The sequence below is a fragment of the Onychomys torridus genome, chromosome 7 (assembly GCF_903995425.1).
Source record: "Onychomys torridus chromosome 7, mOncTor1.1, whole genome shotgun sequence".
NCBI classification, from domain to species: Eukaryota; Metazoa; Chordata; class Mammalia; order Rodentia; family Cricetidae; genus Onychomys; species Onychomys torridus.
Window position 1 is genome coordinate 54,895,068 of NC_050449.1, and position 27,330 is coordinate 54,922,397.

General features: G+C 52.6%; 1 protein-coding gene across 12 annotated transcripts in view; it reads left to right on the forward strand.

Annotated features, from left to right (window-relative positions):
* Tle3 (TLE family member 3, transcriptional corepressor) overlaps nucleotides 1–27,127 on the forward strand; it is a 46,083-nt gene extending 18,956 nt beyond the window's left edge. The window contains exons 5-20 of one of the 12 annotated variants that reach the window (XM_036192380.1): nucleotides 2,509–2,571; nucleotides 4,045–4,119; nucleotides 11,040–11,244; nucleotides 12,593–12,609; nucleotides 16,462–16,581; nucleotides 17,454–17,504; nucleotides 17,948–18,100; nucleotides 18,455–18,596; nucleotides 19,130–19,329; nucleotides 21,119–21,195; nucleotides 22,137–22,386; nucleotides 22,729–22,976; nucleotides 23,817–23,964; nucleotides 24,581–24,731; nucleotides 25,447–25,523; nucleotides 26,445–27,127. In XM_036192380.1, the coding sequence (XP_036048273.1) occupies nucleotides 2,509–2,571; nucleotides 4,045–4,119; nucleotides 11,040–11,244; nucleotides 12,593–12,609; nucleotides 16,462–16,581; nucleotides 17,454–17,504; nucleotides 17,948–18,100; nucleotides 18,455–18,596; nucleotides 19,130–19,329; nucleotides 21,119–21,195; nucleotides 22,137–22,386; nucleotides 22,729–22,976; nucleotides 23,817–23,964; nucleotides 24,581–24,731; nucleotides 25,447–25,523; nucleotides 26,445–26,552 (2,085 nt within the window). In that variant the 3' untranslated portion in view covers nucleotides 26,553–27,127. Of the gene's footprint in view, nucleotides 1–2,508; nucleotides 2,572–4,044; nucleotides 4,150–11,039; nucleotides 11,245–12,592; nucleotides 12,610–16,461; nucleotides 16,582–17,453; nucleotides 17,505–17,947; nucleotides 18,101–18,454; nucleotides 18,597–19,129; nucleotides 19,330–21,118; nucleotides 21,196–22,136; nucleotides 22,387–22,728; nucleotides 22,977–23,816; nucleotides 23,965–24,580; nucleotides 24,732–25,446; nucleotides 25,524–26,444 lie in introns of all 12 variants that reach the window. The other 11 variants (XM_036192383.1, XM_036192382.1, XM_036192385.1 and 8 more) reach the window with 11 other exon arrangements.
* Nucleotides 27,128–27,330: the final 203 nt, after the last annotated feature.

Here is a 27,330-nt window from a genome sequence, read left to right on the forward strand (position 1 = left end):
TCTAACTGCCAAGACCCTGACCCTTAACCTGCTTTAGAGGATGTCAGTTCTGAAACCATTGTGAACTCTAGTAGGTCAAATGGCTGGCAGGGATCAGAGTCGGCCTCTGCCTTCCTGCTTGTGTATGTGGGGAATTGATGGGGCAACGAGAGACCCAGTGAACTGGCTGGCTTGTGGTTGGCCTGGCTAGGTGTATACTTTAACCCTGTTGGTAAAGAGCTTGAGCTGCTACCCACCCCACCCCGCTTCCACTGGTCTGTTGACACTTTGCCCACCACAGCCCCACTCACAGATGCTGCTCACATCAGGAATCCTGGCCACAGACACTCTACAACAAGAGGTCTCCACACACACACACACACACACACACACACACACACACACACACACACACGAGTGGGGCTGTGGAGATGGCTCAGTCACTAGTGCCCAGTACTAGAGTTTGTACAGTCAGGAGGATCCTTGGAGCTCCTTGCCAGCCTAGCTGAAGTGGAGAGCTCCACATTCAGTAAGACATCCGTCTCAAAACCTAAGATGGGAGGTAAAGAGAAAGACACTGATTGTCAGGCTCTGACCTGCACATGCACAGACAGCGTGCACGTACCACACAGACACACCAGGAAGGAGAATAAATACTAGTGATGTTGTTCTTGGGCCAGGTTATTTATTGAGCGCGTACTGTTTTCCAGACCCACAGATTTATTGAGCGCATACTGTTTTCACATCATTGCCATCCTAAGTGTTTGAGGCGAGGGTCCTTGGGCCAGCAGCTGGGCTGCTGGGCTGGTGTTTGCTCTTGATAGGTCCTCCCATCCTGCACTAGCACATATGACATGAGCACATTCGTTCTCTGTTGGTTAAGAGTGAGAAACAGGCTCATTGATTTTAGAACTCTGGCTCTCACCTGTATTTCACCTCCCTTCTCTTCTCATTGTGGACGAAGAACAAGTGAGAAGGGCCCTGGTTTGGGGGTATGCGTCTTCCTGTTTATGTAGTCTAATTGAGGCTATACAAAGTGATCCTCCAAGGGTCCTTGTGGCGTGAATGGCAGACATCCCTGGAAAAAGGCCAGAGTCAAGCTGCGGTTAAGACTCTTGCAATATACAAAACAGCCCACTGGAACAATTTATGACCAGCAAGGTTGAGAAACCTTGGCCTGTGGAGTCCTTATTGCTCTCTGCCACCATTGTGCAAATAGCTGGCATGCTATTTGCCCCTACCCAAGAAAGCTTGGAAATTGGGGACCATACTAATGCAGTTGGTCTGGAGTCTGAAGGACAGGCCTTCACAGTAAAGAATTGTTCTGCTACAAATGCCTGGAGCAGTGCCTGCTGGGACATCTGGCCCTATTCCTGAGGAGACCCAAGTGTTCCATTATGGCCCTGTCTCCACCCGGGAATGTGCACTATGGTGGACAGGTTCTCTGGGTTGGATTGTCTGGCCCTTGTAGTCATAGGACACAGGGCTGCCAAAGCCCATTAGGCTCTTGTCAGGTTCTGTTCTCTCCACAAACCAGAGACTTTTTTTTTTTTTTTTTTTTTAGTGCCCAGAGGTAGAAAGGGAGCTGGCCCCAGGAATTCCCCAAGGCCAGCTTCTGTTGGTGAGGCTTCAGAGGGCATTGTTTAACTGAGGCACACTAGATTTCGCATGCAGAATCATCTGACATGCAGATGATCACAGGATTTTAAAAGGCTGTTGTCATGGTTTTGTCTGAAAGATCGCTACGTGCTGATGAAAGCTTTGAAGGCTGCTCTGAGACCTTAGTCCTGGCTGCTCAGGATTCAGACAAGATAAGAAAACCAATTCCAAGAGTCGTCTGTCAGCGTCCCAGGCCTTCCTGTCGGGCTCAGTTAACCATTTAGCAGCACTCTTGATCTGAGATCTGAGTCACACATGGTCCCGCTGGAAGCGCTTGGTATTCTAAACATGGGCTTTGCTGGGAGGCTGGGGGGACAGAGAAGTAATCTGCTGTTCTGTGACCGGCCCGTATGAGGGTACAAGGAACCACTGGGTTCTATTCTTAGACTAGGCCGTAAGAACCGAAGACTTACTGCTGTGTTTTCTGACTGTTCTGCAAGGGTTAGAAGGATGGTGGACGCAGATGAGGGAGGCCCACGTACCACTACATGTGAGGCTGGCTCTGGGAGAGCCTTTCACCCTGTGATGCCCAGGGGCTCTCTTGCCTTTGACCTCTCCAGTTTGGAGCATCGTTGGACAGAGTGGTTCTTTCAACACTAGATTTCAGTTTTGTCATGGGTTTTCTGGAATGTGGAGTGGTTTTTGTTTTGATATAGTAGGGATTCTCCATAGAGGATGTCCCTTGTGACCCGCCTAGCATAGGCTACCTCCTCTATGAAATGGGAGCGTTCTGAAATGTGATCATGGAGCCCATAGTAAAGGGCTGCAGTGGGCAGGCGTGCGTGCATGCGTGAGTGACACGTACCACTTTGACTTGTCTGTTTCAGTTTCAGTGACTTGATTCATTTGTGATCTCTGTTTCCTTTGCAGACAGAGATTGCGAAGAGACTGAACACAATTTTAGCCCAGATCATGCCTTTCCTGTCCCAAGAGGTAAGACCTTCATCTGTTTCCTCCTCTTCTGCCCAGGGCAGCACAGTGTGGTCAGGTCTCCCTACAGCCTGAACTCAGCCCTGTCTATCATACTGATCCAGCTGATAGGATTAACAAGCCTTCTCCAGCCCATCAGGAGGCGAGGGTCACATCACAGGGACCATGTGCTCCTTTTTCAATGGGAGAATGGCCCTCTGCCACACCTGAGTCTGAAGAGGAGGGTCTTGGTCTTGATCTGCAGCAGTGATGGGCACCATGACCAATGTCCTACCCACACATTCTCACTGGCCTCTGCTTTCCTGGGAATAGTTCCTGTACCTGGTTCCAGTAAGGCTGGTTGGTTGGTGGCAAAGATCAGACTCTGTGTGGGGTGCTGGCTCCCCAGGTGCAAAGTACCCTCTCCAGAGGAATGGCATGCAAATCTTGTCACTTGACCCTTGAGAGAACCCCCACTGGAGGCCATGGTTGTGCTCTGGAGCCTTGTGAGGGAAGGATGTCCAAAGAGGCTCCAGAGGTATGGGGAAGACTGATGGGTTGACCTCTCTGGCCCCTGTTTCTGTCCTGTCTGATCCCAACACAAGCAGGGCCAGGATCTACCCTCCATTCTGGTAGCTGGGACTGTATTAGCTCCCTGGTGGAGTTCTGAATCTGAGATGGTGACCAGGTTCTGACTAAATAAATAGAAGAATTAGATATGGCGGTGCTTTGGGTTACCCAGTAAGGGAGACGACATTGTGTGTGCCTGGTGCTACCTCAGGGCTCTAGGGAATGTGTGGGACTTAATTTTTAATAATAGACTTTAGTTTTTTGAGAACAGATTTGGGTTTGGCAAGACTGAGCGAAAGTACAAAGGTTTCCCATAGCCTCCTCACACCAGGGTGGATATTGGTTAGAATTTCAAGTCCACACCAGCACATCATTGCCTTCGGAAGTCCTGAGACCCTGTTAGAGTTTCTCCAGCCATTTTCACTTCATTTTTTCTAGCTAGACTCTTGGCTCTCCCTTTTGGTAGCCAAAGATCAGATTCACGTTTCTTCTTAGGCCTTTGAATGTAAATCCCCCATGTTCTGGTTCAGTTACCACTAGCCACTTATAGGTGCAAGTCCTGAAATTTGATGTCCTGTGTGATTACAGTAATGGTACCATGCCTAGAAAATAATCCCTCCAATATGTAACATGCAGCTGACGTTCATATTGCATAGAATAAAGGTTTCCCTGTATGTGAGGTTGAGGAGGTCGTGGACCAGTGGCCATCTGTGCTACTCATCTCTGCTTTCCTTAGAAAGCCCTACATTCTCATTGAAAAGACTGATAGAAGACAGTGACATCATTTAGACCTTTCTCCTTGTGTCCTGGGCCTGTCGAGTGGGTCTCTTTCTGTCTTCTCTGGGAAAGGGTCCTAGAGGCTCCCAGTGCTCAGTGATGGAGGTTATTGAAGAGGGCCACATCTGATGAGACTTTATTTTCCCCCAGCATCAGCAGCAAGTGGCGCAGGCAGTGGAACGCGCCAAGCAGGTCACCATGACGGAGCTGAACGCCATCATCGGGGTACGTGGACTCCCCAATCTGCCTCTCACCGTGTGTATAGCCCTTTTATTCCTCTCATTTACCATGACCAGAGATGAACTCTGACCTTAGGTGCTCTCAAAGAATGGCAGCCCCGTGGCCCACAGCTTCCCTAGGCAGCTGAGGGCTTGGACCCATGGGGCTCTTTCCACAGTGGCTTCACCATCGTCTCCTAGTTCCCAGCCTAAAGACATCACAGACACATCTCGAGTCTACCTATAATGTCATTAGCTTTCACATCCCCTGGCATCTCGTGCCTCTGACTTGCAGAAGGTACTGATCAGTGCCTGGCTGCTCCCTCCCCCTCCCCCTCCCCCTCCCCCTCCCCAAGGCTGGGCTGCCCTTCTTTGGCCTCCTGGGGTCAGAACCATCTCTGCTGTTTATTTATGTGCACCGTGCTGTGACAGTCTTGGGGTTGGGGTCTTGCTGCTCCATGCGCTGGGCTGCATGGCTGAGCACTCACTCTTCATAAAGTTCTTTTGAATATCAGCTGTACACCTGGGTGGAACCTGGATGAGTCCTTTGGCAAAGGCAGTTCAGTGGGTTCCTCCTGGTGTTAGTTCCTGTGGGAGCTGCTGGGGACGAGGAGGGCTTAAGCCTGCTTTGCTTCTTGGCGGTGCTGAGGGGAAAGTCAGCCCTGCCTGCTGTGTGGGAAGAGCCACCAAGAGGTTTGGTGCTGGGAAACAGCGCCCTAGGGAGAGAAGCCATGATACTTCTGTGATCGTCTAGCCCGGGGGTCAGAAATACTTTAAAAAGTTTGTTCTCTGGTAATTTCACGTACATATAGTGTAGCTTGATCCTGTCCACCCCACTACCCCTTTCTATAAATGTATTCTTTTACATTTATTATTGAACTCGTGTGTGATCATACATGTCACAGCATGTGTGTTGGCTGTCGAAGGATGATATGCAGGAGCCAGTTCTCTCCTTCCACTATGTGGGACCCCATAATCAAACTCCAGTTGTCAGGTTTGGCCGGAGGTGTTTTCACCCGCTGAACCACCTCACTGCCCCTCCCCCGTTGTCTACTTGTGTCTTCCCACTTCCTCTGAACCCCTTCTTCCCAAAAGTCCCCCTTTTACTGAGAAGGATGTGGAGGTGGGGTGGGGTGTAATTTACTGGAACACAGAACCAATGGTCTGTGTTGAAATTTAGAACCTGAGAATTCTTTGTTGCCCTGTGCATTTTTAGATATTCAGCAACAGCCTTGCTCTGTACCCCCTGAGTGTAACAGCAACCTTTCCCGCCATACACACACACACACACACAAACACACACCCTTATGCACCCAAAATGTCTCCAGATAGACAAAAGGGCCTCTTGTTGCAAACCACTGGCTTGGTCCAGTGCTGTTATTTCACAGAGATTCAGCCATCTAGCCAACCTGAGAGCAGGCTCTTTCTGCCTGCCTCGAGCGTCCCTGTGTGCAGCCTGGATCCTGCAGGGGTGGTACAGGGAGTGTAGGTGGGACAAGCCCCAGGGTGTCTTCAGAAGTCTCTGTCGTCCAGCTCCTTGTCCTCACTCCCTTCCAGTCCTCTCCTTCGGGTCCCCAGGACGTGTTCTTTTCACCAGGTCCCTAGGGGTTACAGTCGACTGCCTCCCCTCTCCCTCCCTCTTTGGAATTAAAATCCACATACAAAAATACTTTTTTCTTTTTCTTTTTTTTTTTTTTAAAGAAAATAGTAAAATTGGGAAGCAGCACCATTGGATTGGCTCCAGTTCCTTTAAGTAGCGTTTAGGAAGCTACATGTTAGGTCAAGGCAGCCCTAGGCAGATATTGGAATTCAATTAAAGCCCACGAGTGGGGCCTGTGACCCCCATTTTCAAGGTAATTGCTTCTTGGGCTCTGAGTGAATGCGGCCATCGCCCTGTCATTAGGCAGGCAGCCGTCTAATCGCTGCGTGCCTGACACAGCCTCACAAGGCAGGAATTGCCAACAGCTGGGGCAAGCTGGTACTGGGGAGCTGTGCTCGGCTGCCCTCCAGCGAGGGGCTTGTTTCTTTTCTCCGAGAGGAGAGGAGGGAGCCACCCTGCTAAGATAGGGACCCAGGCAGGGGCATGCCTCCGGCCAGAGAGTTCAATTGTGGCCTCCTGACGGGGAGCTGGAGTCTGAAGTCCTCATTTAGCTGGGCTTCTAGCAATATCTGGAGCATGGGTGCAGCCAGAAGCATATCACAGGGTTGCAGTCTCCCAGGGGTCTTCCTCTAAGCTCTGACAAGCCACACCCAAGACTCAGAACGTGTGTGTGGAGAGCAGAAAAGACAGACAGATGAAGGGACTTTGGTGGTGGCCAAACCTTCCTCAGCTCCCATTGGTCCCTAGGGAATGCATAGCCTCTTGAGGAAGGTGGGCCTAGAGATGGAGTCTCTTCCAGAACTTGCTTCATACAAGGTTCTGTGGTGGACCCTAGAGGCCTTTGCAGGCGTAGGAGAGAATTATTTAGGGGATGTATGTGAAGTGTTGACTTGATATTTTTCTTAAGAGGAGGAGGGAGTTTGGAGTCGTAGCTTGTCCCAGACTATGCAAGGTCTGGGAAGCCTTCCCAGGGTGTCCTGTCTGTCTTCACTCCAGGAGGTGACAGTGAGATGACAGTGAGGTGAGCAGGAGTCAGGTGGAAGTTTAGAAGGGACAGAATGGTGGGAAGGCTGCCTTACCATCAGCTTCTGTGAACCCAGAGGCTGAGGTGAAGCAGAGGAATGCTGAGTTAGGAATCTTGGCTCAGATTGCTGCTGCATAGTGGAGTTAGTTGGCCTTCATGGCTGTCCCCTGTCTCTGAAGTGGGGATAAGCAAAGATCTTTGTGACCTTTAAAAACTACCGCCAAGCCCAACAGCTCTAATGCTGCGGGGAGCCTTGGGTACCCACTGGGCTGGGTGCAAGACCTGCTCTTCCCCATCCTTGGGGGTAGAGAGAATCCTCTGTTAGCTGGACCCTGACTGCTTCCTCTGGTGCAGCTCTTGGCCTATTTGGCTCTGGAATTGAAGCGGTTAGACAACTTCCCTAAGTTTAACTCAAATTATGAACCTCAGAACCGAAGCATCTAATCAGCTAGCAGAAGCATGAAGCGTGAGGTGTGTAATCTGGTTACACATGCTCTTCAAGCAAGATCTCCCAGCAGCCTCTGCTGCCAGCCACACCTGCCAATCCCAGACCATGGACACTAGGCACTCAGGGATGGAGTGTCCAGGAACCACCTCAGGGCCATGAGCTCTGATGTGCGTTTTTTTTGTCGTGGAATGGTCAAGGATGGAGAAGTGGATGTTCAGGAGTGTGTTTGGTTCTGTGTTTCTCAGCCCTCTGGGGGTTAAGGGCGGAAGGTCGAATCACTGACTTCCTTTCTTCCCACAATGGAGAAGTGCCAGTATTAGGAAGAACAGTAAGAAGTAGAGGCAGGTGGCCTCAGACCTCATCGTTGATGACATTTCTCTACCATTGTTGAAAGCTGCGTGACCCTCTCACTCAGACTACACCATGTTTTGAGTACTTTGTGCTCTGAAGCTGGAGGACAGGATACAAAGGATAGAAACATAGCCTGAGGGTGGCTGCATCCTGCTTGCCTGCCCAGGAAAGTAACAGGCCATGCTTCTACCTGCCTGAGAGTCAGATCCTTGCCAGCTGTTCCTGGCCCCATCAAGGAGAAAACTTGGCTTCACTCTGTATTGTTACCAAGACCACTGCTGGCAGACCCTTCACCCAAAGAGCGCTGACGTCCACGTGCATCCGTTCTTACCTTGTGGAAACAGCTTGGCTCTCCCGTCACTCTGTCTGCAGTCTTCTGGGGCAGCCCCATGGTACCTTCAGACCACCCTGAGGAGACCGTGGGGTGTTTGTGGCTGTCCAGAGCCAGCTGCTCTTCTTGACTCTGTCGCAAAGGATACTTCTTGCTGAGTCACTGAGGAATACCATGGTCTTATCTGAGGAGCTGCCATCTTTTGTTGGAAGTTTCTGCTGGGGATTATCTGTGGAAACGGTCTGCCCCGCCGACACTGCTGTTCCAGCTGCCTCTCGCTGGGCCTTCAATTCTGCATCAGCCACCTTTGGATAAGGCTCTCTGCTGACTGTTTCCCTACCTCTGCTGCTAACCTCTAACACTTCACTTGCCCAGAATGTGGGTAGAGGGATGTGCCAGGACTGTTGGAGGTGCTGGATGGATAATGCGACGGCCCTGTCTTCCTGAAACTCACTTAAAGACGATGGTGATGATTGTTCCTCTTTGCGAAGGTTGCTTGTTCTCCAACTTTGCTTTTCCGTGGAATAATGTTGAGTTCTGCACAACCCAAGGGTGAGCTTCACTTTGATGTCCGTTTTGTAAGAAAATGGGGTCCAGAGAAGTCAGATGGCTTGTCCAGGGATTCATCGCTGATAGATGGAGCTGGAAATCCACCTCCAGCTGCTCTGCCTGAACCTAGGATCTGAGTTCTCCAAACTGGAAAAGGACATTTCCTCTGACCAGAAGAGTGAGAAAACAGTCTGTTTTGACTGGGCAGAGTGGAGTGGGAGAAGAGACCTTTCTGGGAAGGAGGAGAGTCCAGGTATTCAGATGCATCTTTGGAAGACCCGAGGTCTTCGACTAATAATCTACACACACTCTTGCATGTCTATGGCCAGCAATGTCCCCTTTTGTCTCTTTAGGGCATCTTGTTTTAGTAGTTCTGCACTGTGCATTGTGGATTATGTACTCAAGTCCTTGCTTTCTGGGGTTTTGTTAAGTACTTGTCACCAGCAGAATTACAGGACTTTCCAACAAGAGGTTTAAAACCAACGGGGCCCCAGTGGAGAATCTTTGTAACATTATCTCGATAAAGCTGTGTAGTCCAGCCATACGATGGAATGCTAGTCATCCAAAAGGAAAGGTATTTTTTCTTCAGAACACTTTAAATCAAGTCATGTAACAGTATGGTCAGCAAGGGCTCATGTGTGGAGAATCACATGGAAAACTCTAGATCTGAAAAATCTGGATTCCAGATAAACTGACAGTGGCTTGTGAGGGCGTGATGAATGGGCAACTTAAAAAGAACAAAACTTTGAAATCTTAAAAGCCATTTTTTTTTTTACAATGAGTATGTGTTATTTTTGTGAAGATCCTGAAAATTCATTTTCTTTGCGGGGGAGGCTGTGTTTGGCCCCTGTCTGAGAGGAGTTCAGTCTTACCGAGAGGACTGGAGGTCTGTCTGGCACACTTGTGGTTCTGTTCCAAGAGCTCCCTAAGGGTCCGCTGTGTCGCTAGCAGACCTGGAGTCACATCACTCTTAAGGCCTGTGGCCACCAAATGCTTGCACAGGTGCCTAGCAGTGGGGATCATCTCAGGTCCTCTGGGGTCCAGGGCAATGTCTGTGGGTGCCCAATCCTACACATAGAGCTAAAGAATGGAGCCTCCGGCAGAAGTGTAAGGCTGCCACAACAGGCTTGAATTGGAGGTAGAGCTAGGTCAGTAGTTTGAGGGGAGCATGGAAGCTTTTAATCCTTGACCAAACATCTGTAAGGATTCCCTGGGCCCTGCTGACTTTGAGAGCTGCTGTATCACAGTGACAGTGACTCCCTCAGTCAATGGGGATGGCTTGGCCTATTACGTCATTGCTGTGTATCTCCCTTACCTCCTCCCTCTTGCTTTGAAGTTCTTTGGAACACTCTGTAGATGATGTTAGTGGTTGACAGATAAAGAGTTCAAATCCCATTTAGGGCTCATGGGACTTGGGCTGCCCACTCCAGTGCCCCTGTATCAGTTTGGTGTCTGTAAAATGGACAGAACCTTTTCTCAACTGGGTGACTGTCAGAATCACAGGATCTATTTGGATAATGCCCAGGGATTTATGTGCACATACAGGTGGCCTTAGTTACTTTCTCTTGGGTTAGTCAATAAGGTTGATCTGTGCATGGGTGGGGACAAGCATGCCCAAGGCCCTAGCCAGTCCCAAGAAGTATTTCCATCCATGAGAAATATTTGATACCATATAACCTATCCTACAATGCCAGTGGTTCTTGGCATAGTCTTATGAATAAGGGAGCATTCTATCTTGGCTGCAGGGGGAGCATGGAAGCCTCTGAGCTAGGAGCTTGGGCCTGGGGGCAAAATGAGATGGGGAGCCTTGATACTGGCAGTGGGAAGAGGGGTCACACAGCAGAGTCCCAGGGTTAGGTGTGGTGAGGAATGGGAAAATGGCAGTTATTGTGTGTGGCTGGGAATGCAGAGGTTGTTAGAACAGTGGGAGAGCCCTGTGAGAACCCTGTGGAAGTGCCAGTGACTGCCATGAAGCCCATGGAGCAGTGGCCACGTGCCCAAGCCCCCATTACCCTACTGTAGCCCCCTGCAGTAGGTGCTGCCTCCCCGCTTGTGCAGATGAGGAAATTTGAGTCTCAGGGAGTTGATTCCCTGCCCCAGCCGTGCAGAGAGTAAGCACCGTAACCGGGGCGTGGCTCCTGTCTGGGGCGTGGCTCCTGACCTATCTGGCTACCCTGTCCCCACCCTCCAAGCCTTTGGGCCTCTTCAGAATCACAGAGGCATTGCCCAGGTTCCAGCTTTGGGTGGGAGGCGCTGGCTGCTGATGTTAAAAGGCATGTATGCATGAGCTATGAGCTTAAAAATGGATTCCTCTCAATTGAAAGGAAGCCCTAGTGACCGTGTGGGTTTTAAATGCATGCATTATTTATCTTGGGCTTGGAAACAGGCATGGGAAACTGTCCTGAAATTGGAGCTGGGGGGAGGGCGATGGAAGACATAAATCTTCTACGTCGCAGTCCATTAACAGATTTTGTTTGGCAAGATGAGCATGTGGGCTGAGGGGGGGGGGGGGGGGGTGCGAGTTTCCCTGTCATTTATCAGCGGAGGAGCGAGAGGGAGGGGCAGAGGTGACCCATCCTCTGCCCTGTCTGACCTGTCATGGCTTACCACCAACTTCATTGCAGCAGCAACAACTCCAGGCACAGCACCTCTCCCATGCCACGCATGGTCCCCCGGTCCAGCTGCCACCCCACCCGTCAGGCCTCCAACCTCCTGGGATTCCCCCAGTGACAGGAAGCAGCTCCGGGCTGCTGGCACTTGGTGCCCTGGGCAGCCAAGCCCACTTGGCGGTGAAGGATGAGAAGAACCACCATGAACTGGATCACAGAGGTGTGGCTCTGGGTGGGCTGGTGTGGGCAGGGTGGGCTGGGGCTGGAGGACACTGCGAATGGACATGGCAGGCGCTGTCCCCTCGAGTCTGGAGTTAGATAAGACGAGTCAATGCCCGCCCTGGAAAGCAGTCTCAGTTTATCCAGAACAGCCCCCATCTTCCCAGTAGCACCCTGCCCGTTCTTTAGGGCCAGCCTAGCATGTCCTTCAGGATGCTTTGGCGATTGCATGGGGGCCTTTGTTTCCAGAAGGGCTTGAGTCGGGGCCCCAGGGTAGCAGCAGTTTGTTGCTGTCTTCCTCTGTCTTGTGAGGTTCCTAGCAGTTCAGAATCCTGAAAAGAGGTCCACAGTCAGCGCTCAAGCACTGCCAGGGGTGTGGTTCAGTAGGGAGGGTACTCGCCCAGCAGGGCCTGAGCCTTGGGTTCATTGCTTGGCACCATATATAAACTAGGGTGGAAGTGCGTGCCTGGAAACCCAACACTGGGAGATGGAGGCAGAATGCAGAAGTTTATAGTAATTCTCTACTGTGTAGTGAGTTCAAGGTCCAGCCGTGGGTATTTGAGACCCTGTCTCAGGCTAGTTAGTGGAGCACCTTAAAGTGCAGGTCTCAGCAATACTCCGGCAGAGAGGTGAGTAGAAAGATGAGGTTCCTCCAGGGAACAGCACTATTGTTTGGCTTTTAGGTATTTACTGGGTCACATGGCCAACGTCTTCCCTACTCCTAGGGACTTTGGGGGAGGAGTCTCGATCCTAGCCCTAGTCCATGCTGTATCCGAGGAACCAGAGGCCACCTGTTTTGTCCCCTTTGGGCAGAGGAGGAGAGGACCATGGGAGCGGCTGCTTTGCTGGACTGGTGTAACCAGAGGCCTAACCATTTGGGGGCACTTGGGCAAAGAAATGGAGAATGGTGTTAAGAAAACTAACCAGTAAAAGTCACTCCTAAATTCCATTGAATTTGTTGTTGTTTTTTAAGCAGTAACCTTCCCGGCTTCTGCTTGTAATTTCAGAAAGTCCAGTGACCAACAAAGCAGGTTCCTCTGACTCATCAGGGAGGAGAGGGCTAATGGCCTGGCAGGCCATCCTGGGAACTCGTGGGGGGCGGGGGCGCTGATGGAATTAGAATTGGGATGCCCAGTTTCCAAACTGAGAACTGGCACCCAGGGACATAGGCTAGGTCCTTGGGTGATAGTTCTAGCATCAGGCTGACCAGTGAGAGGTGGCTTTAGCAAATCACAAGTTAGCTGAGTTGAGAGTGACCTTTTACCTGGTTTATTTTGTTTGTTTGTTTGTTTTTTCCTTTTCCTTGGGGGTCCTGACCCTCCTCCTGTCCTGACCTTCCTGCCCCACAGAGAGAGAGTCCAGCGCGGTAAGTGTGGGTGCTCTGGATCTTGGTGTGTGGGTGGGTATGGGAGGAGGGTAGGCCTGCCTGGGGGCTCATTCCTAGAACCACAGGCCTGGCAAGTAGCCTGTGCTGCCCACAGCTAACCCCAGAGTTTCCGTTTTGCTCTGTGAGTGGACGCTGGAAGACCTGGCTTCAGGGCTGATGTGCGGGTGACAGTGTCGCCATTACAGATCCAGGGCTAGGGGTAGGAGTTGCTGTCCTCCGTTGAAAGTGACCCTCTGTTAGGGAAGCCTCTGATCTCCAGGTGGTGGGTGCTTACCTGAGTGAGCTCTAACTCCCCTTACAGAAGTGGTCAGCTGGTGTCCTCAGCATCTTCCAAGGGGCTTTTTGGAGTCATTGGGCTGAGCCAAGGACTCCAAACCCTGGTGTGTTCCCATGTCTCTTAGGCCATGGTTCATCTACCCTGTCGGTTGGATGCTTGCTTCCCAGCATTACCCTGAATCCTCCTTCCTTCAAATGCCTGAGGTTTCTCTCTACTCTGCACTTTTACTCAGTTTAAGAAAGTGCTAGCAAGCAGGCATTAAGGCCAGGCCGCCTGCGTGTCTGCCAGCTCAGAGATTTGCTGTAAATCTTTCTGATCACACTGAGGCTCCGAGGTTCTGTTTCAAGTGAATAAGCCCTCTGAATAAGCGCAGTGGAGTCTGAATAAAAAAAAAAAATCCTCCAGCGATTAGCAAAGCTATTTTATTCCTCATCGCCATGCTCATATCCGGGACCATCTAATCTGCTAGGATGGCTTTGGTTATTACCTCATGTTAAGTAGGACTTGGAATGTCAGACCGTTAACTAGCCATCCAGGCAGCAGCCTCCTCAGGAAGCTCCCTCACCCTGACCTGCCTTCCTTTCCCATCCCTGCCTCCACCCAGATTGTTTTTAAACCTCTTGTTAGCTGTCTCTTGCCCTGCCTGCGTGCTCAGAAATCCAGGTTCCCCCTTGGGCTCAGGAATGGCTAGGCACAGAAGAAAGGAATGATTAAAGCTGAAAATCCATTTTGATTGCTTTGGTGTTGATCCTTAAATAGTGGCTTTTTTTTTTTTTTTTTTTTTTTTTTTGAGAGGCAGTTTGCCTACATAGAAGGCTGGATCACGTGTGCATTCATCCGTGTGGTGTCTGCTCCCCCCACCCCCAATCCAGTCTCAGCCTTATGAGATGTTGGGTAGTGTCTTGACCTGAGCCTCCGTTACCTTATGCATGCCATGGGAGTTACCTTGCTCAGATAGCCTCTCAGCTTTGATAGGAAGACCTCTTATAACAGGCCTCTCTACTTGGTCAGCCTTCTCCGGGAAGTGGGTGGTTGAAACCTAACACTCTCCTCTTCGCTTTTGGCCTTGTTCCCTATTGAAAACTTTCTGCTACAAACCCAGAGAGACCCCAAGGTCTCAGCCCTTTGCTCCATAATGCTCCCTGGCATCTGATCTGGGCGGACTCAGCACAGGGACTGGAGAATGAACTAGAATGAATCCCATGCCATCCTAGGGCTGGGCAGCTCAGAGTGGGTACTAGTGTGTGTAGGGCGGATGGGGACTGTGTCCTCACCGCCATGGTGTTGGATGGTGGAGATTGAAATAATCAGCCTTAGGAAAACAGGTTGTCAACAGTCGAGGCCGGCAGGAAGGACAAGGCTGTGTCAGAGAGGGGCGGGGGCTGGGTGGACAGGCTGGAAGCTGTCCCAGAGGGGTTAGTCTGGAGTCCAATTAGAGGTAGCTTCATTCATATTTCCTTGCCTAGCTGAAGCAATAAAAAATACTTAGTTTTTTGGCTGCCTGCCAACCAGAGGCGGGCTGGATCGATGCCGCTAAATGCCTGACATGGCTCTCCGGTAGCGGCGAGGGTTTTCAGCCTGACTGCATGAGAAGAAAGAGTTCCCTGTTCTCGCACTAGGTCGCAAGGAGAAACACGAGCAGCCACCCTGTCCCCTCCCTCCTCTCCATCACCCGCCTTTGCAGGGGCAGCCAGCCTGAGGGGCTGGAAGCATTGCTGCTTAGCACGGGGTGGCCGCCACCATGGAGGAAATGAAATGATGGTGATTTTTTTCCCCTCCCCCTTTCTGCCTGTGCTTGCAGCAACTAATTGAATTGCGGCTGTGTGCGCATCGCCGCCACTCGCCCGGCTGCGGGGAAGGTTGAGCTGCAGTTCCATTATAACCTCCATTTTTTTTTCTTCAAGGCTTGATAACTCTGCCATTTTAATTTGCTTCAGGCAGAAACTTGGCAGGGAAGGGCTGCCCAGAAAACCAGCTTAAGAAAGGAAATTAAGTTCTGTGGCTGGCTCCCTTCCGCACCATTCCCCCAAACCCATCCACCTGCTGGTCACCCTGTTCCCTCCCAGTGAGACCTGTCCCTGGGCCAGCATTGGCCTCTGGTAAAATGGGGAAAGAAGTGAAGATCACCCCACTTGCCTTCAGTGCCCTTCTTTCTCTGTGAGCAGATCTTACTCTGTGTTCCCATGCATCTTTAGCTTGCCTCCATCTGCAGACTTTTGTGACCATTCTCTTCCCTAGACCGCCCTGGGGGGACAGGGGACGTCTTCTTCGTTCCGTCACTCCTGACATCCGTGTCAGTCTGAGCATGGGGAGGTCTATCGGTTCCTTTTCTTATCACTTGATAAAGTGGCTGGATGGAGGAAGGACTATTTATTTGGTTCACGGTTTGAGAGGGTACAATCCATTATGGCTACAGGAGCGGCTTGTGCCTGGGGCAGCAGGAGCGTGAGGTGACTGGTTACATCATGGCTACAGTTAGGAAGAGTCTGAGCTGGATCAGAACCTGCCTATAATCCTCTGTGGCCTTGTGTCTGCCAGCCAGACTATGTATCCAGAAGGTCCCAAGGCCTCCCCAAACAGTGCCCTCAGCTGGAACCCAGTGTTCTAACACATCAGCCTGTGGGGGCGTTTCACATTCAACCCGTGGTGGGATGGCAGCGGAGGTATATACACTGGGTTCTTAGCATGTGTCCTGGAGGGGCACCAGGCCTTCAAGGTTTGCAAACAGCCCTTGCCAGAGGCTCCCCCCACCCATGTACACAGCCCCAGGACACCCCATTTGCCGCCCTCCCTGCTGCGCATCTGCCTCAGATTTTCTCATTTCTCAGGCCTTTCGTCCCTAGGGATTCTCCTCCCCTACTCTAGCAGAGGAAGAGCTGAGAACTCTCATTTCTCTGCCCAGCGTGAAGCCCCTGGATGTCCCTAGGGCTGCCCTTCTGCCGGAGACTATAGCTTGGTCTGCAACACACAGGACCCCTGCTGTCGTCTAACTTGGACACTTGTCCCCTCCCTGAGCGGGTCCTATCTTCTCGAGGGAAAGAGTCCCGAAGGCGGTGTGTCTTCATGACTCTGGTTTCTCTTCAGTTTGCCAGAGGCTTGGCTGTGGAGGAGCAGAGGGTCTCTGAGCTGCTCTTTTATACGTAGTGCTTTGTCGGCCGCCCCAGCACCTTGCCGAACTTACAATGGAAGTTCTATGCCTGCCACTGTCTGTCTGTGGCTCAGGTCTTAAGACTCATCTTTCCTTTGAGTAAATTGAGTGACAGGTGCCCCTTGCCCTCATGGGACTTGGCGTCAGACCAGGAAACAGCCCACTCACTGCAGGGTTCGCTATTGGATAGGCTTCACTTTGCTTCCAAAAATGAGGATAGTTTGGGGAAGCCCCCAGGGACCCAAGGTGCCCTGGGAGTATCCTGGGTGAGCCGGATCTGCAGACACAGGGTGTCTGCCCACTTCCTTCTACTGGCCCTCTGTCATCTGCTCTTGTTGCGTCAGAGAGGCTGTGTGCAATATTACATTCAACATGGAGTTCTGACCCCGAGATCCTCTTCTTCCAGAACAATTCAGTGTCACCCTCAGAAAGCCTCCGGGCCAGCGAGAAGCACCGGGGATCTGCAGACTACAACATGGAAGCCAAGAAGCGGAAAGCAGAGGAGAAGGACAGCCTGAGCCGATACGTATGTAGGGGCTGGCAAGTGGCATCATCCGAGAGGGCTGTGTGCTGGGCTGTGGCCCCCAACTCTAGTAGTTGGATACTGAGTCTAGAGACTAGCAGTGGGACGGGGCTCAGGGGGAGGCTCATACATGTCCTGTGGTCAGGTGAGACATTGGGAGAGAAATGGACAGGGAATTGTCCCAGCCTTCGTGGGATCTGGGGAGAGCTGAAGGCTCTTGTAGACAGTTTTCTGCTGCATCCACGCTCAAAGAGAGTTCCCTGGTGTGCCTGAGTTTGAGCCTCACAGTCTTCCCGATACACCCCAGGCATTCAGCCACTGTAATGTAACAACCAGCTAGCATGACCCTGACCTTTGAAGTCCCAGTGGGAGTGTGACTATGTGTCCTCCATTGCCAGACTGGACAGGGGTGAGATGTGAGACTAGAGGAGCTTGGACCAAGCCCTCTTTGGCCCTCCTGGCTGCCCTGTGGCTCTGAGCATGTTATACAAAGCTCAGCCGCACTGTGAAATGAAGCTAGTCTCCTGCCCTGGAGTGACGGAAGTGCAAAGGTGAGACTTGCCTTCCGAATGACTGCAGCCAGAATACCAGCTGGGAAGGAGGTTCTGGCTTAGAAAGCTCCGGACTGAGATAATGAGGCTGCTTATTCCAGAGCTCCAGAGGCTGAGCTAGGAAGGACCCAGGAGGAAGGCCAGTTCCTGCTTGGGGTGCTGGTCAGAAAGGCAGAGAGTGCAGAAGTGGAGTCAGCATGGGCTCTGGGGTTTGACAGTGTGTGTGTGGGGCGGGGGGGGGGGGGGTTAGGGTGAAGGTTGCTTGAGCAGATCAGGAGTTGGCATGGGCTCTGATTGGCCGCCTGGCTTCTCTTTGGCTTGCAGGACAGTGACGGTGACAAGAGTGACGACCTGGTGGTGGACGTCTCCAACGAGGTAAGGGTAGGCCCCAGCTGTAGGGAGTCCCCTGGATGGGGTGCTTTGGGATAAATTCTCTGTGGGTAAGGTCTGTTCTTCCTGCTGTCTGAACAGGGCAATGGAGCCTCTGTTCTTGGAGCATCAGGGAAGCAGGAGGTCAAGGTGGGCCTTTGATGCGTGATGGCTTCGTATGTGGGTGCTGGAAGGCCCCAAGTAGCATTGGTCTTCAGTTCCCATAGTTTTCCAGGTGGCCGCTTACAACCTTGCCAGTTAGTGTGTGACCTGTAGCAGGTCACTCCTTCCGGTCTCCAGGCCCTTGTTCACCCCACCTGTGAGGTGAAGGGCTCAGGCTCTAGGTTGTTCAGAGCTACCTGCCTACCACCCAAGTCCTCTGCCTTCCTGTTGCCAGGACAGGGACACCTGCTTACAGCTTCAGAACTCTGTAACACTTATGTTTTCAGGACCCAGCGACGCCTCGGGTGAGCCCAGCACACTCCCCTCCTGAAAATGGGCTGGACAAAACTCGTGGCCTGAAGAAAGACGCCCCCACCAGCCCGGCCTCAGTGGCTTCTTCCAGTAGCACACCGTCCTCCAAGACAAAAGACCTTGGTCATGTATGTGGGGTCTACCTTGGCACTTTACAGAGGTGGGGAAGGGGGCAAATGGGAGGTGTGCAGAGGCTAGAGCTCACGCCGTGCCACTTGGAGGGTGGGAGTTGGGGTGTGGCCATTGGGACTGGCATCTAAGTCATTAACTCACACTGGCTGATCCTCTCACTACTGAATGTATCAGAGCCTTGGTCCCTGCCTCTGTAAGTTAGACTCTTCACCACCATCCCTGCCAAGTAGGGACTTCTATTCAAGCCATGCTTGGCTTCATGTGGGACCAGGGCGGGCTAGGCATTTTGCCCAGCCCTTGGGAGAAAGGAATCCTCACGGCGTCTCTTGGTCTCTGTCTTCCCTTCTCAGAATGACAAATCTTCCACACCTGGGCTCAAATCCAACACACCAACGCCAAGGAATGATGCCCCAACTCCAGGCACTAGCACGACCCCGGGGCTCCGGTCAATGCCGGGCAAACCTCCAGGCATGGACCCGATAGGTATAATGGGTAGGCACCATGGACCCAATCTGGTTGGGGAAGGGAGGGTGGTCTTTGGCCAGGCTGGAGCCAAACAGATGATCAGGAGCATAGGAGTGTGTTTAAGCTGGGGCTTCGAAGGTCTGCCTGGTGATTTGCAACATCAGGCTTAAGGAAATATAAGCCTGGACCTTAGACAGTGCTCTAGCAGGGTTTATGAGGGTCTTTGACACTGGTCCATCAGAGTCTTCGAGGCTGCTCCGAGGCCAGGAGTGTGGAAAGAGCACCTGATAGGCTATTAGACTAGACCGGTGTCCACTTCTGTTAACGGTTTTGTGAGGCCCTGAGTAAGCCCTCTTCTCTGGGTCTCAAGCACTGCCCTCTGAGAAGAAGTAAGCCCATCCTTGGGCTCTCAAGTCAAGAATCCAGTTAGGTGGGTTCATCATAGGCTGCTACAGAATGCAGGAGGGCTGTGGCCCAGCTATGTCTAGCAGAAGGAGGAGCCCACTCTCACTCATGCCCACTCCTCACTGATGCCCGCCTCGCGGTTCACCTCCTCACAGCCTCGGCCCTGCGCACACCCATCTCCATCACCAGCTCCTACGCAGCACCCTTTGCCATGATGAGCCACCACGAGATGAATGGCTCCCTCACAAGCCCGAGCGCCTACGCCGGCCTCCACAACATCCCTCCCCAGATGAGCGCCGCCGCCGCCGCTGCAGCTGCTGCCTATGGCCGGTCGCCAATGGTGAGCTTTGGAGCTGTACGTAGACCTTTTGGCTCCTTTTGTGGGGGAGGGCACTGGGTAGGGAGTGGGAGCTGGCAGGGTTGGTGTGGTACATGTCCCTGCATGCTGAAGGGACCCTTGGGGGTTTCCTTAGTTAGGGTTTCTATTGCTGCAAAATGAAACACTATGACATAAAGCAACTTGGGGAGGAAAGGGTTCATTTTGCCCACAGTTCCATATAACAGTTCATCATTAAAAGCAGTGAGGGCAGGAACTCAAGCAGGGCAGGAGCTGATACAGTGGCCACAGAGGGTGCTGCTTACTGGCTTGCTCTGCCTGATTTCTTATAGAACCCCGAACCACCAGCCCAGATATAGCACCATCCACAGTGGGCTGGGCCCTTCCCCATCAATCACTAATTTAAAAAGGCCTTACAGCAGGATCTTACGGCGGCATTTATCAGTTGAGGTTCTCTTCTTTCGGGTGACTCTAGCTTATGTCAGGTTGACAGAAAACTATCCAGCACAGGTGTGGACACCTGACCACCTCTCTGGGGAGAGCACCTGTTTTAGAAGGAGTTTCCGTATTAGGTGGCACTCCAGGGCTTCACCCCACCTGCCTGTTGGTTTCAGATAACTCAAGATAGCTCCGGAACTGCCCTTTCTAGTGAGGCCAGGGCTTAGACCCTGAAAGGGGATCAGAGACCCAACAAGAGCTTAGTGACATCTGGCCAGGTAGCAGGGGTTTGGGAGGTGGGGCTGGTGTGACAAGTACTGTGGGCAAACAGGATTAAGGCTGGCAGAGAGGACAGTTTTCCTCTACTCTTCCTGTACCTGATGGGGTTGAAGGCTAGATACATTACAGTTTTCCTTAGGTATGATAGAGAGTAAATTAGGTATAAAACTTCAGGTTCATTAAGATAGGATAAATAATAGAGCATTTTCTTTTAAGTTGCCAAACAAATGAACTGGAATCCATTACATTGTGAATGTAATCTGTACTTGGTAATAATTGTTCGCATTGTGTACAGTCTTATTATGTTAAAGCTAAAACCTTTCATTTTTTGTTTAGACAAAAAGGGGGAAATGTAGAATATTATTTCAAGGGGTGTTACTTTTGTTTATGCTCTAGAAACGTTTGTTTAATGATGCAAAGATGTGTTTGATTAAATAAAATTCACCTGCAGTCAGGAGGCTGCGTCAGCTACTAGCTGACAGGAAGTGGTAGGGAGGAGCCAGGTGAGAAAGGGTTTATAGGAGGCAGAGGTGGCTTTTTGGAGGCCGCCAGCGAGGAGAGAAGGTGAGCTACTTGATATTCAGCCCCTGAAGAGCAGAATTCCACCTTAACCTTTGATACTTGAGTTCTTTCAAGGGAGAGAGGTTTAGTTAAGTTCACTTTGTAGTTTTGCGAGAGTTGGAGCCTGAGGGAACAGATTTCCTGGCGGCCTAACCCTGCTGGCGGCAGCAGAGCTGCAGTTGCTGATTCAGACCGCTGTGGCTTAAAAGGCAGCAACCATTTAAATAAAGGCCAGGAGTGGCCCTACTCCACAGGCTCCCAGCACACTCAGGAAGGAGAGGAATGGGGCAGGGCCCACTCTGTCGGGCAGAGCGGGGAGGATACTGGTTAGGAGATGGGGTTTGTATTGCCGTCCTGTGTTACTGTCCCGGCAGGACACTCGGCCTTCTCTGACGTGGTCCCCATTCAGCAATGCTTTCACCTGGTTCTGGCGAAGTCACAGGGTGCAGCAGGCCCGGATGACTGTGGCCACGGGGAACGTGGGGAATGTGTGGTGGCAAACGGACTCAGAGCCGCTCTTTCTTTGCAGGTTGGTTTTGACCCTCACCCCCCGATGCGGGCCACAGGCTTGACCTCAGGTCTTGCCTCCATTCCTGGAGGGAAACCGTAAGTGCTAGGCTGGTCTTTTTGCATGCTTCATGGGGTAGACAAGGCTAATCCCCTCCCTCCATCCCCTGAGCACAGGGTCTTGCTGGATGCAACACCCTAGACAAGGTCATGGCCCAAGGAAATCAAAAATTCCCTCTGCCAGGGCAACTGCAAGATGCTGAGGTCTGGATATTGGCTCTTGGAGGTCAGAGTACCTATAAGCAGAGTGCATGGATCTCTGGGCCCTGGTGACCCCTTCCCTGCCTCTAGTTCCCCTGCTCTCTGCCCCATGGGTTATTGGGAAATTGAAGGCTGAGCCATACATACCACATAGAAACTTGCCCTGTACTTTAATAAATCGCATGCCATTGTGGCCATTGAGACGGCAGCCACAGTAACATGGGCAGAACAAACTGGATCCCTGTGACTCATTGTTTGCCATTAGAGGAACAAAAAGCTCCCTCCCTTCTCTTCCCCCCCCCCCCCCCCCAGTCTCTCTCTCTCACACAACACACACACACACACACACACACACACACAGGAAAGGTCATTCCATAGCACCTATGGAGCTTCTAACAGTAACATGAGCAGAACAAATTGGGTCCCTGTGGCTCAGTATTTGCTGTTAGAGGGACAGAAAGGTTCCCCATCCCTAGTATTACTAACACACGCACGCACGCACGCGCGCGTGGGCGGACGCATTCCATAACACACCCATGGAGCTCCTAAGCTGATTTGGAGCAAGGATGTATAATTGGAATGAAATATTAAGTAGGTCCTAACCTGGTGGAGCCATCCCAGTACCAAGGGGCTCCAGGATTTCAGGGATTTGGGAGAGAGGAGCTTGGAATTGGGGTGGAAAATCATGGTGTGTCTATACATTGACTTGGAAGGGGCCTGAGGGACCCCCCCCCCCCGGGGGGGGTGGATGGCAGGAATGACCCACCTCCTTCTTGCAGGGCATACTCCTTCCATGTGAGTGCCGATGGGCAGATGCAGCCTGTGCCCTTCCCCCATGATGCGCTGGCAGGCCCTGGAATTCCTAGGCATGCCCGGCAGATCAACACGCTCAGCCACGGGGAGGTGGTATGTGCGGTGACCATCAGCAACCCCACGCGACACGTCTACACAGGTGGTAAGGGCTGTGTGAAGATATGGGACATCAGCCAGCCCGGCAGCAAGAGTCCCATCTCCCAGCTGGACTGCCTGGTGAGAATCCAGGGCATCTTCTGTAGCATGTAGGGGCCAGAGGAGAGCAGGGCAGATCAGCTGTGGGGGAGGACTCTAGGTCTACGGCCAGGCTCAGCTCTGGGTAAGCTGGCTAACACTCTGAGCCCTAGTTGGGGACATCTGCAAGTGGAGATGACAGCAGGACTCTTAGGCTCAAGACTTTTGAGAAAGGCGTGAGATATTGAATGGGTGTAGATTGGAGGATGGAGTCGTCTGTTAGGAGCTTGGGTGCCTCATAAGGATGCTAAGTTACCTAATGGGGCTTTCTTGGTCCACGAGAAAGCAAGTGGGTAGCACTTAACCCGGTTCTTCTCCTTCCAGAACAGGGATAACTACATCCGTTCGTGCAAGCTTCTCCCGGATGGGCGCACGCTCATTGTGGGTGGCGAGGCCAGCACGCTCACCATCTGGGACCTGGCCTCACCCACGCCCCGCATCAAGGCTGAGCTGACTTCCTCAGCTCCAGCCTGCTATGCCCTGGCCATCAGTCCTGATGCCAAAGTGTGTTTCTCCTGCTGCAGTGATGGGAACATTGCAGTGTGGGACCTACACAACCAGACCCTGGTCAGGTGAGCCTGGCGGGGGGTGGGGGGGGGTGTTCTACCCACCCAGCCCATGGATTGGCTCTTTGAGGTGTGAGGGGTAGTCAGGTGCAAAGGCAAGGGGCCGCTGGTGGAGGTCTCCTTGAAGAGCTTGGGGGAAGGTATGGGGCAGGGGAGGCAGAACTTGGGGCAGTAGTTCTGGTAAAGCAGCTTGAGTGTGGAGAGAGCAGAGGGTGGGAGAAAGAACAGCATGGCTTAGTAGTGAGGCCTGGGTGGGGCAGAGCTGCTGAGCTTTGTGTCTGCCTCCAAGAAACCACGTGCAGCTCCCTTGGGTTCTGTGTGAGCCTCGGGGTGGTGCAGTGTCCCCGAGGCATACCACCCTGTGCGATGGTGACAGCAGTGTCCGCCCACAGTCACTTCGCAGTGTGAGACACCTGGGGCATGTTTGGGGCTGTAGCCTTGTAGACAGTGTAGCCTGAGGAGAGGCTAGTTAGAGACTATGCAGACTAGATTGAGGAGTGTGTCCCAAAGGCAAGGTCCGCTACCCTAAACATCGTACAGAATTGTTTAGGATCTTCCTCTCCATTACCTTCACTGGGACAAAGTGGGCTCACCGAGGGGCCCACCTGGATACATATGGAACCCCTTTGCTTGGGAAACCTGTCATTGGTAGCACCCCTGAGTAGAGTGGGAGGGGCCTGGTCTCTGGCGCTGCTTCATGCTGTCTCAGGGTTCAAGGCCTGCGATGCAGCCCTTTGGGTCTCCAGTTCCCCTCTAGCTTGGCTGCAGAGCTGGCCTACTCCCTGGGATGATGAGTAGTCAGGGCCGTCCTGGGGCTCACCTTGCTTCCTTGCTTGGCCTTCATAGGCAGTTCCAGGGCCACACAGATGGGGCCAGCTGTATAGACATCTCTCATGACGGCACTAAGCTATGGACCGGGGGCCTGGACAACACTGTGCGCTCCTGGGACCTGCGTGAGGGACGTCAGCTGCAGCAACATGATTTCACCTCCCAGGTGTGTGTAGCCCAAGCGCTCCGCTCCCTCCTCTCTCAGGCCCCAGGACCCCTCAGGGGACAGAGGGACCACACAGGGTCGTGATTGCCAAGGGACCAGCGTGAGCCGCCTGGGAAGGTTTCTTGGGAGAAGGAGTCCTAGTGTCGAGTGGGCATGGCCTTAGAGAGAGACACACTTGACTCACCCTGCTTTTCCACAGCTGCTTGTTCCCTGTGTTCCTCAGTTGGCTCATAGCTACTGCCCACCTCTGGCGTGAGCGCCTCACTCAAGGCTCCTAAAAACCTTGACCATGATCCTTGATATTTCCTGCTTTTAGACTGGCTTCATTAGTTTAGCATTCAGTACCTTAATGTGCAGTGTGGTGGGTGCTGACTTCTTAAGGAATGGGCACGGCTTGCAGAGTCAGCCAAGTACAGCCCCCTCCTGCTCTACACTCAGAGTCAGCTACCTCGGTGGGGTACAAGTGACCCCCTTCTCCCAGAGGAGGCAACGGGCAGCGGGTGATTGGGCTTGGTTTGTAAGTGGTGGGGGTGGAGTGAGGAGGGGCCAGCCTTTCCGAGGGAGCTGTTCCCGCCCTGTGGGCAGAAGGGACACTGAACTGTCGTCTGTCCCACAGATCTTCTCCCTGGGCTACTGCCCCACTGGGGAGTGGCTGGCCGTGGGCATGGAGAGCAGCAACGTGGAGGTCCTGCACCATACCAAGCCTGACAAGTATCAGCTGCACCTGCATGAGAGCTGTGTGCTGTCCCTCAAGTTTGCCTACTGTGGTAAGCCTTGGGACCCCAGCCCGGCGTGGGCCGCCTGGTCTGCTAAAGGCTGGGGAGAGAGTGGGATCCACAATCTTTTGAGTAAACTGAGCCCGTGCCCCTCCAATGCCCTGGAGGGAGAAATACCATCCTTGTCTGTCCCCCATCCTTGTCCCTTGGACACAGATGTCACCCTGGTACCCCGAACTCTCAGGACCTGGACCTTCTCTGAAGGTTATAGCTACAGTTTCTATGCAGCTGTAGACACATGGTGCCTACTCTTAGGCCCAGAGGAACTGGCTGGGAAGAGCCTATGGCTTTGGGGGATGTTAGGAGCCACAGCCAGGCGCTCACCTGCAGGGGAGTCCTCTCTGACTGCTGGTTCTCCGTACTGTTGGGATTTTGCTGGTGCTCTTCATCATCTTCCAGTCAGACTGGGAAGGACCAGCTGACCTGCGTGGGGATCTTTCGAGGAGAAGCACTCAACACAGTGAACTGTATCTTTCTTGTCCTGGCGCCTCCTGGCTCTCCCCCTGGACAGCAGAGAAAGGCAGCCTTGAAGTATCTGAGTCTCTCGCCTGTCACTGCTTTTCAGGAACAGGGAATAGCAAGCACTAAGCCGGGGTTCAGCATGTCTGAGGGCATTTCCCTGATTGGCAGACACATCTGGGGTGGGTCCTCTGTGCACAGTAGCAAGCCACAGTCTGAGGGTCCCTTTGCCTCTGCTTGCTTGCAGGCAAGTGGTTTGTGAGCACTGGGAAAGACAACCTTCTCAATGCCTGGAGGACGCCTTATGGAGCCAGCATCTTCCAGGTACAGCCGCTTCTGATCTCCTCCACACCTTCTGAGTCAGGATGTGGCCACAGTGGTGGGGGAGGGCAACAGGAGGCAGGAGACGATGACTCTGGAGCCAGGAGCAGACCGGGCTCATCCCTGCCTAGCCCCTACTAGATGGGGGACCCCAGAAGGGAGGAGGATGTGGGGACCAGAGTGAGACACACCCTCTGTTGTAATCCCCGAGGGTAAGAGCATCTGTGAAGGGACTCAGTCACATGGTACCTGGAGAATGAAATAAAGTGAGCATGACTGGCTCCGGGCCACTGGGCCCATGGAGTTAGCCATATCATTCAGTGAAACCCATTCAGGTTAGGATGGCTACCCCAAACCATCGGCGTGGAGAGGCATTAGCATGGGCAAGCATTTTCACACACAGCCCTCCACAGTGTAACTCGGAATCACTCACTCTCAGGTTTTTCTTGCTCTTAAATACACACAATCACAGCAAACCACTTCCAGCTTCCTGCTTAAATGCCCACCCCCATGTGCCACGCATGTCCCTTGGGGAGGTTTCTAGTTAGGTTGGTACCAGTCTTCCCAGCTGGTCCCGCTGAGTGTCCATCTCTTGACGCTGCTGCTGTGGCTCTGAAACGCTCCTCCTCAGTAAACTTAGCAGAGACGCTCAGAGACTGCAGTGTCCTGTCATCATCCTTCAACCCTCTGCCAGCCTTGAGCCTTCCTACTAAAGCCAGCTCGTGAGCTGTCCCATGTGGCGAGGCGGGCAGGCGGGAGAGGACTCACTCAGCCTTAGGGGAGGTAGGCCTTTCCTTAGCCAGAGCTGGAGCGTGGGAAATGATTTCGTGCAGAGCCCTGGAGTGCCAGGGAGCACCCAGAGTGAATTCCTGTCTGTTTTCTCCCCTCACTAAATGTCTTCCTGTTTCTCCATGTCTTCTCCAGTCTAAAGAATCCTCATCTGTCTTGAGCTGTGACATCTCAGCGGATGACAAATATATTGTAACAGGCTCTGGTGACAAGAAGGCCACGGTTTACGAGGTCATCTACTGAACGAGGACTCTAACAGGCCTGTCAAACTCTGGGAGACACCCACGCGGCCCTGACGGAGAGACGCTGGCCAGGCCCCCCGAGGATGGCAGAGGAATGGGGGAGCAGCATTGTGGGGCTGCCCTCCAGAAGGCGGAGAGGACGCACGCCCCTTCGTGGATTGATGTGTCTGACAGACTTGACGGGCTTTCTCTCCTCCCCCTTACCAGTGCTGGCAGATAATTCAAATAGATTTATCTGGAGGCTTCTGCTTCCGTTTCCCCCACACAGACGCCCTTAGGACTCCGTCTCTCCTCCCCTTTCTGACCTGTCCCCTCCCCTACTCTGGGGTGGGGGACACTGGAGTAGACTGTATTGTTGTTCCGGGGAGGGGTGCTCATTCTGATGGTGCAGTGCACGAGGTTTATGAACAATGTAAATAAGAGACTGTGGTTGCTGACCGGCCGGCCAGTGAGGGAGGAGGCCCCTTCCCACCGATGCTCGTCGTGTATTTTGCCTGCTGTATTTGTAATCCACTCATGGTGGTGGCTTTTCTCTCTTTCTTTCTTTTTTATTTTATTTTATTTTATTTTTTTTAACAGATGTTTCTGTGGGGGAAGGTAGGCAGAAAGAGAAAGTGGGGCCATGGAATGAGAAGCTTCCTGGGGATGGGCAAATCAGCCTGGCCCACTGGGAATGAAGTATACCTCCACACGGGTTGTAGCACCAGTCAGGGCATGTACAGGATGGAGTGATAGGCAGATGGACAGACAAACTGATGGGCGGGCAGTACTGGTGGGAT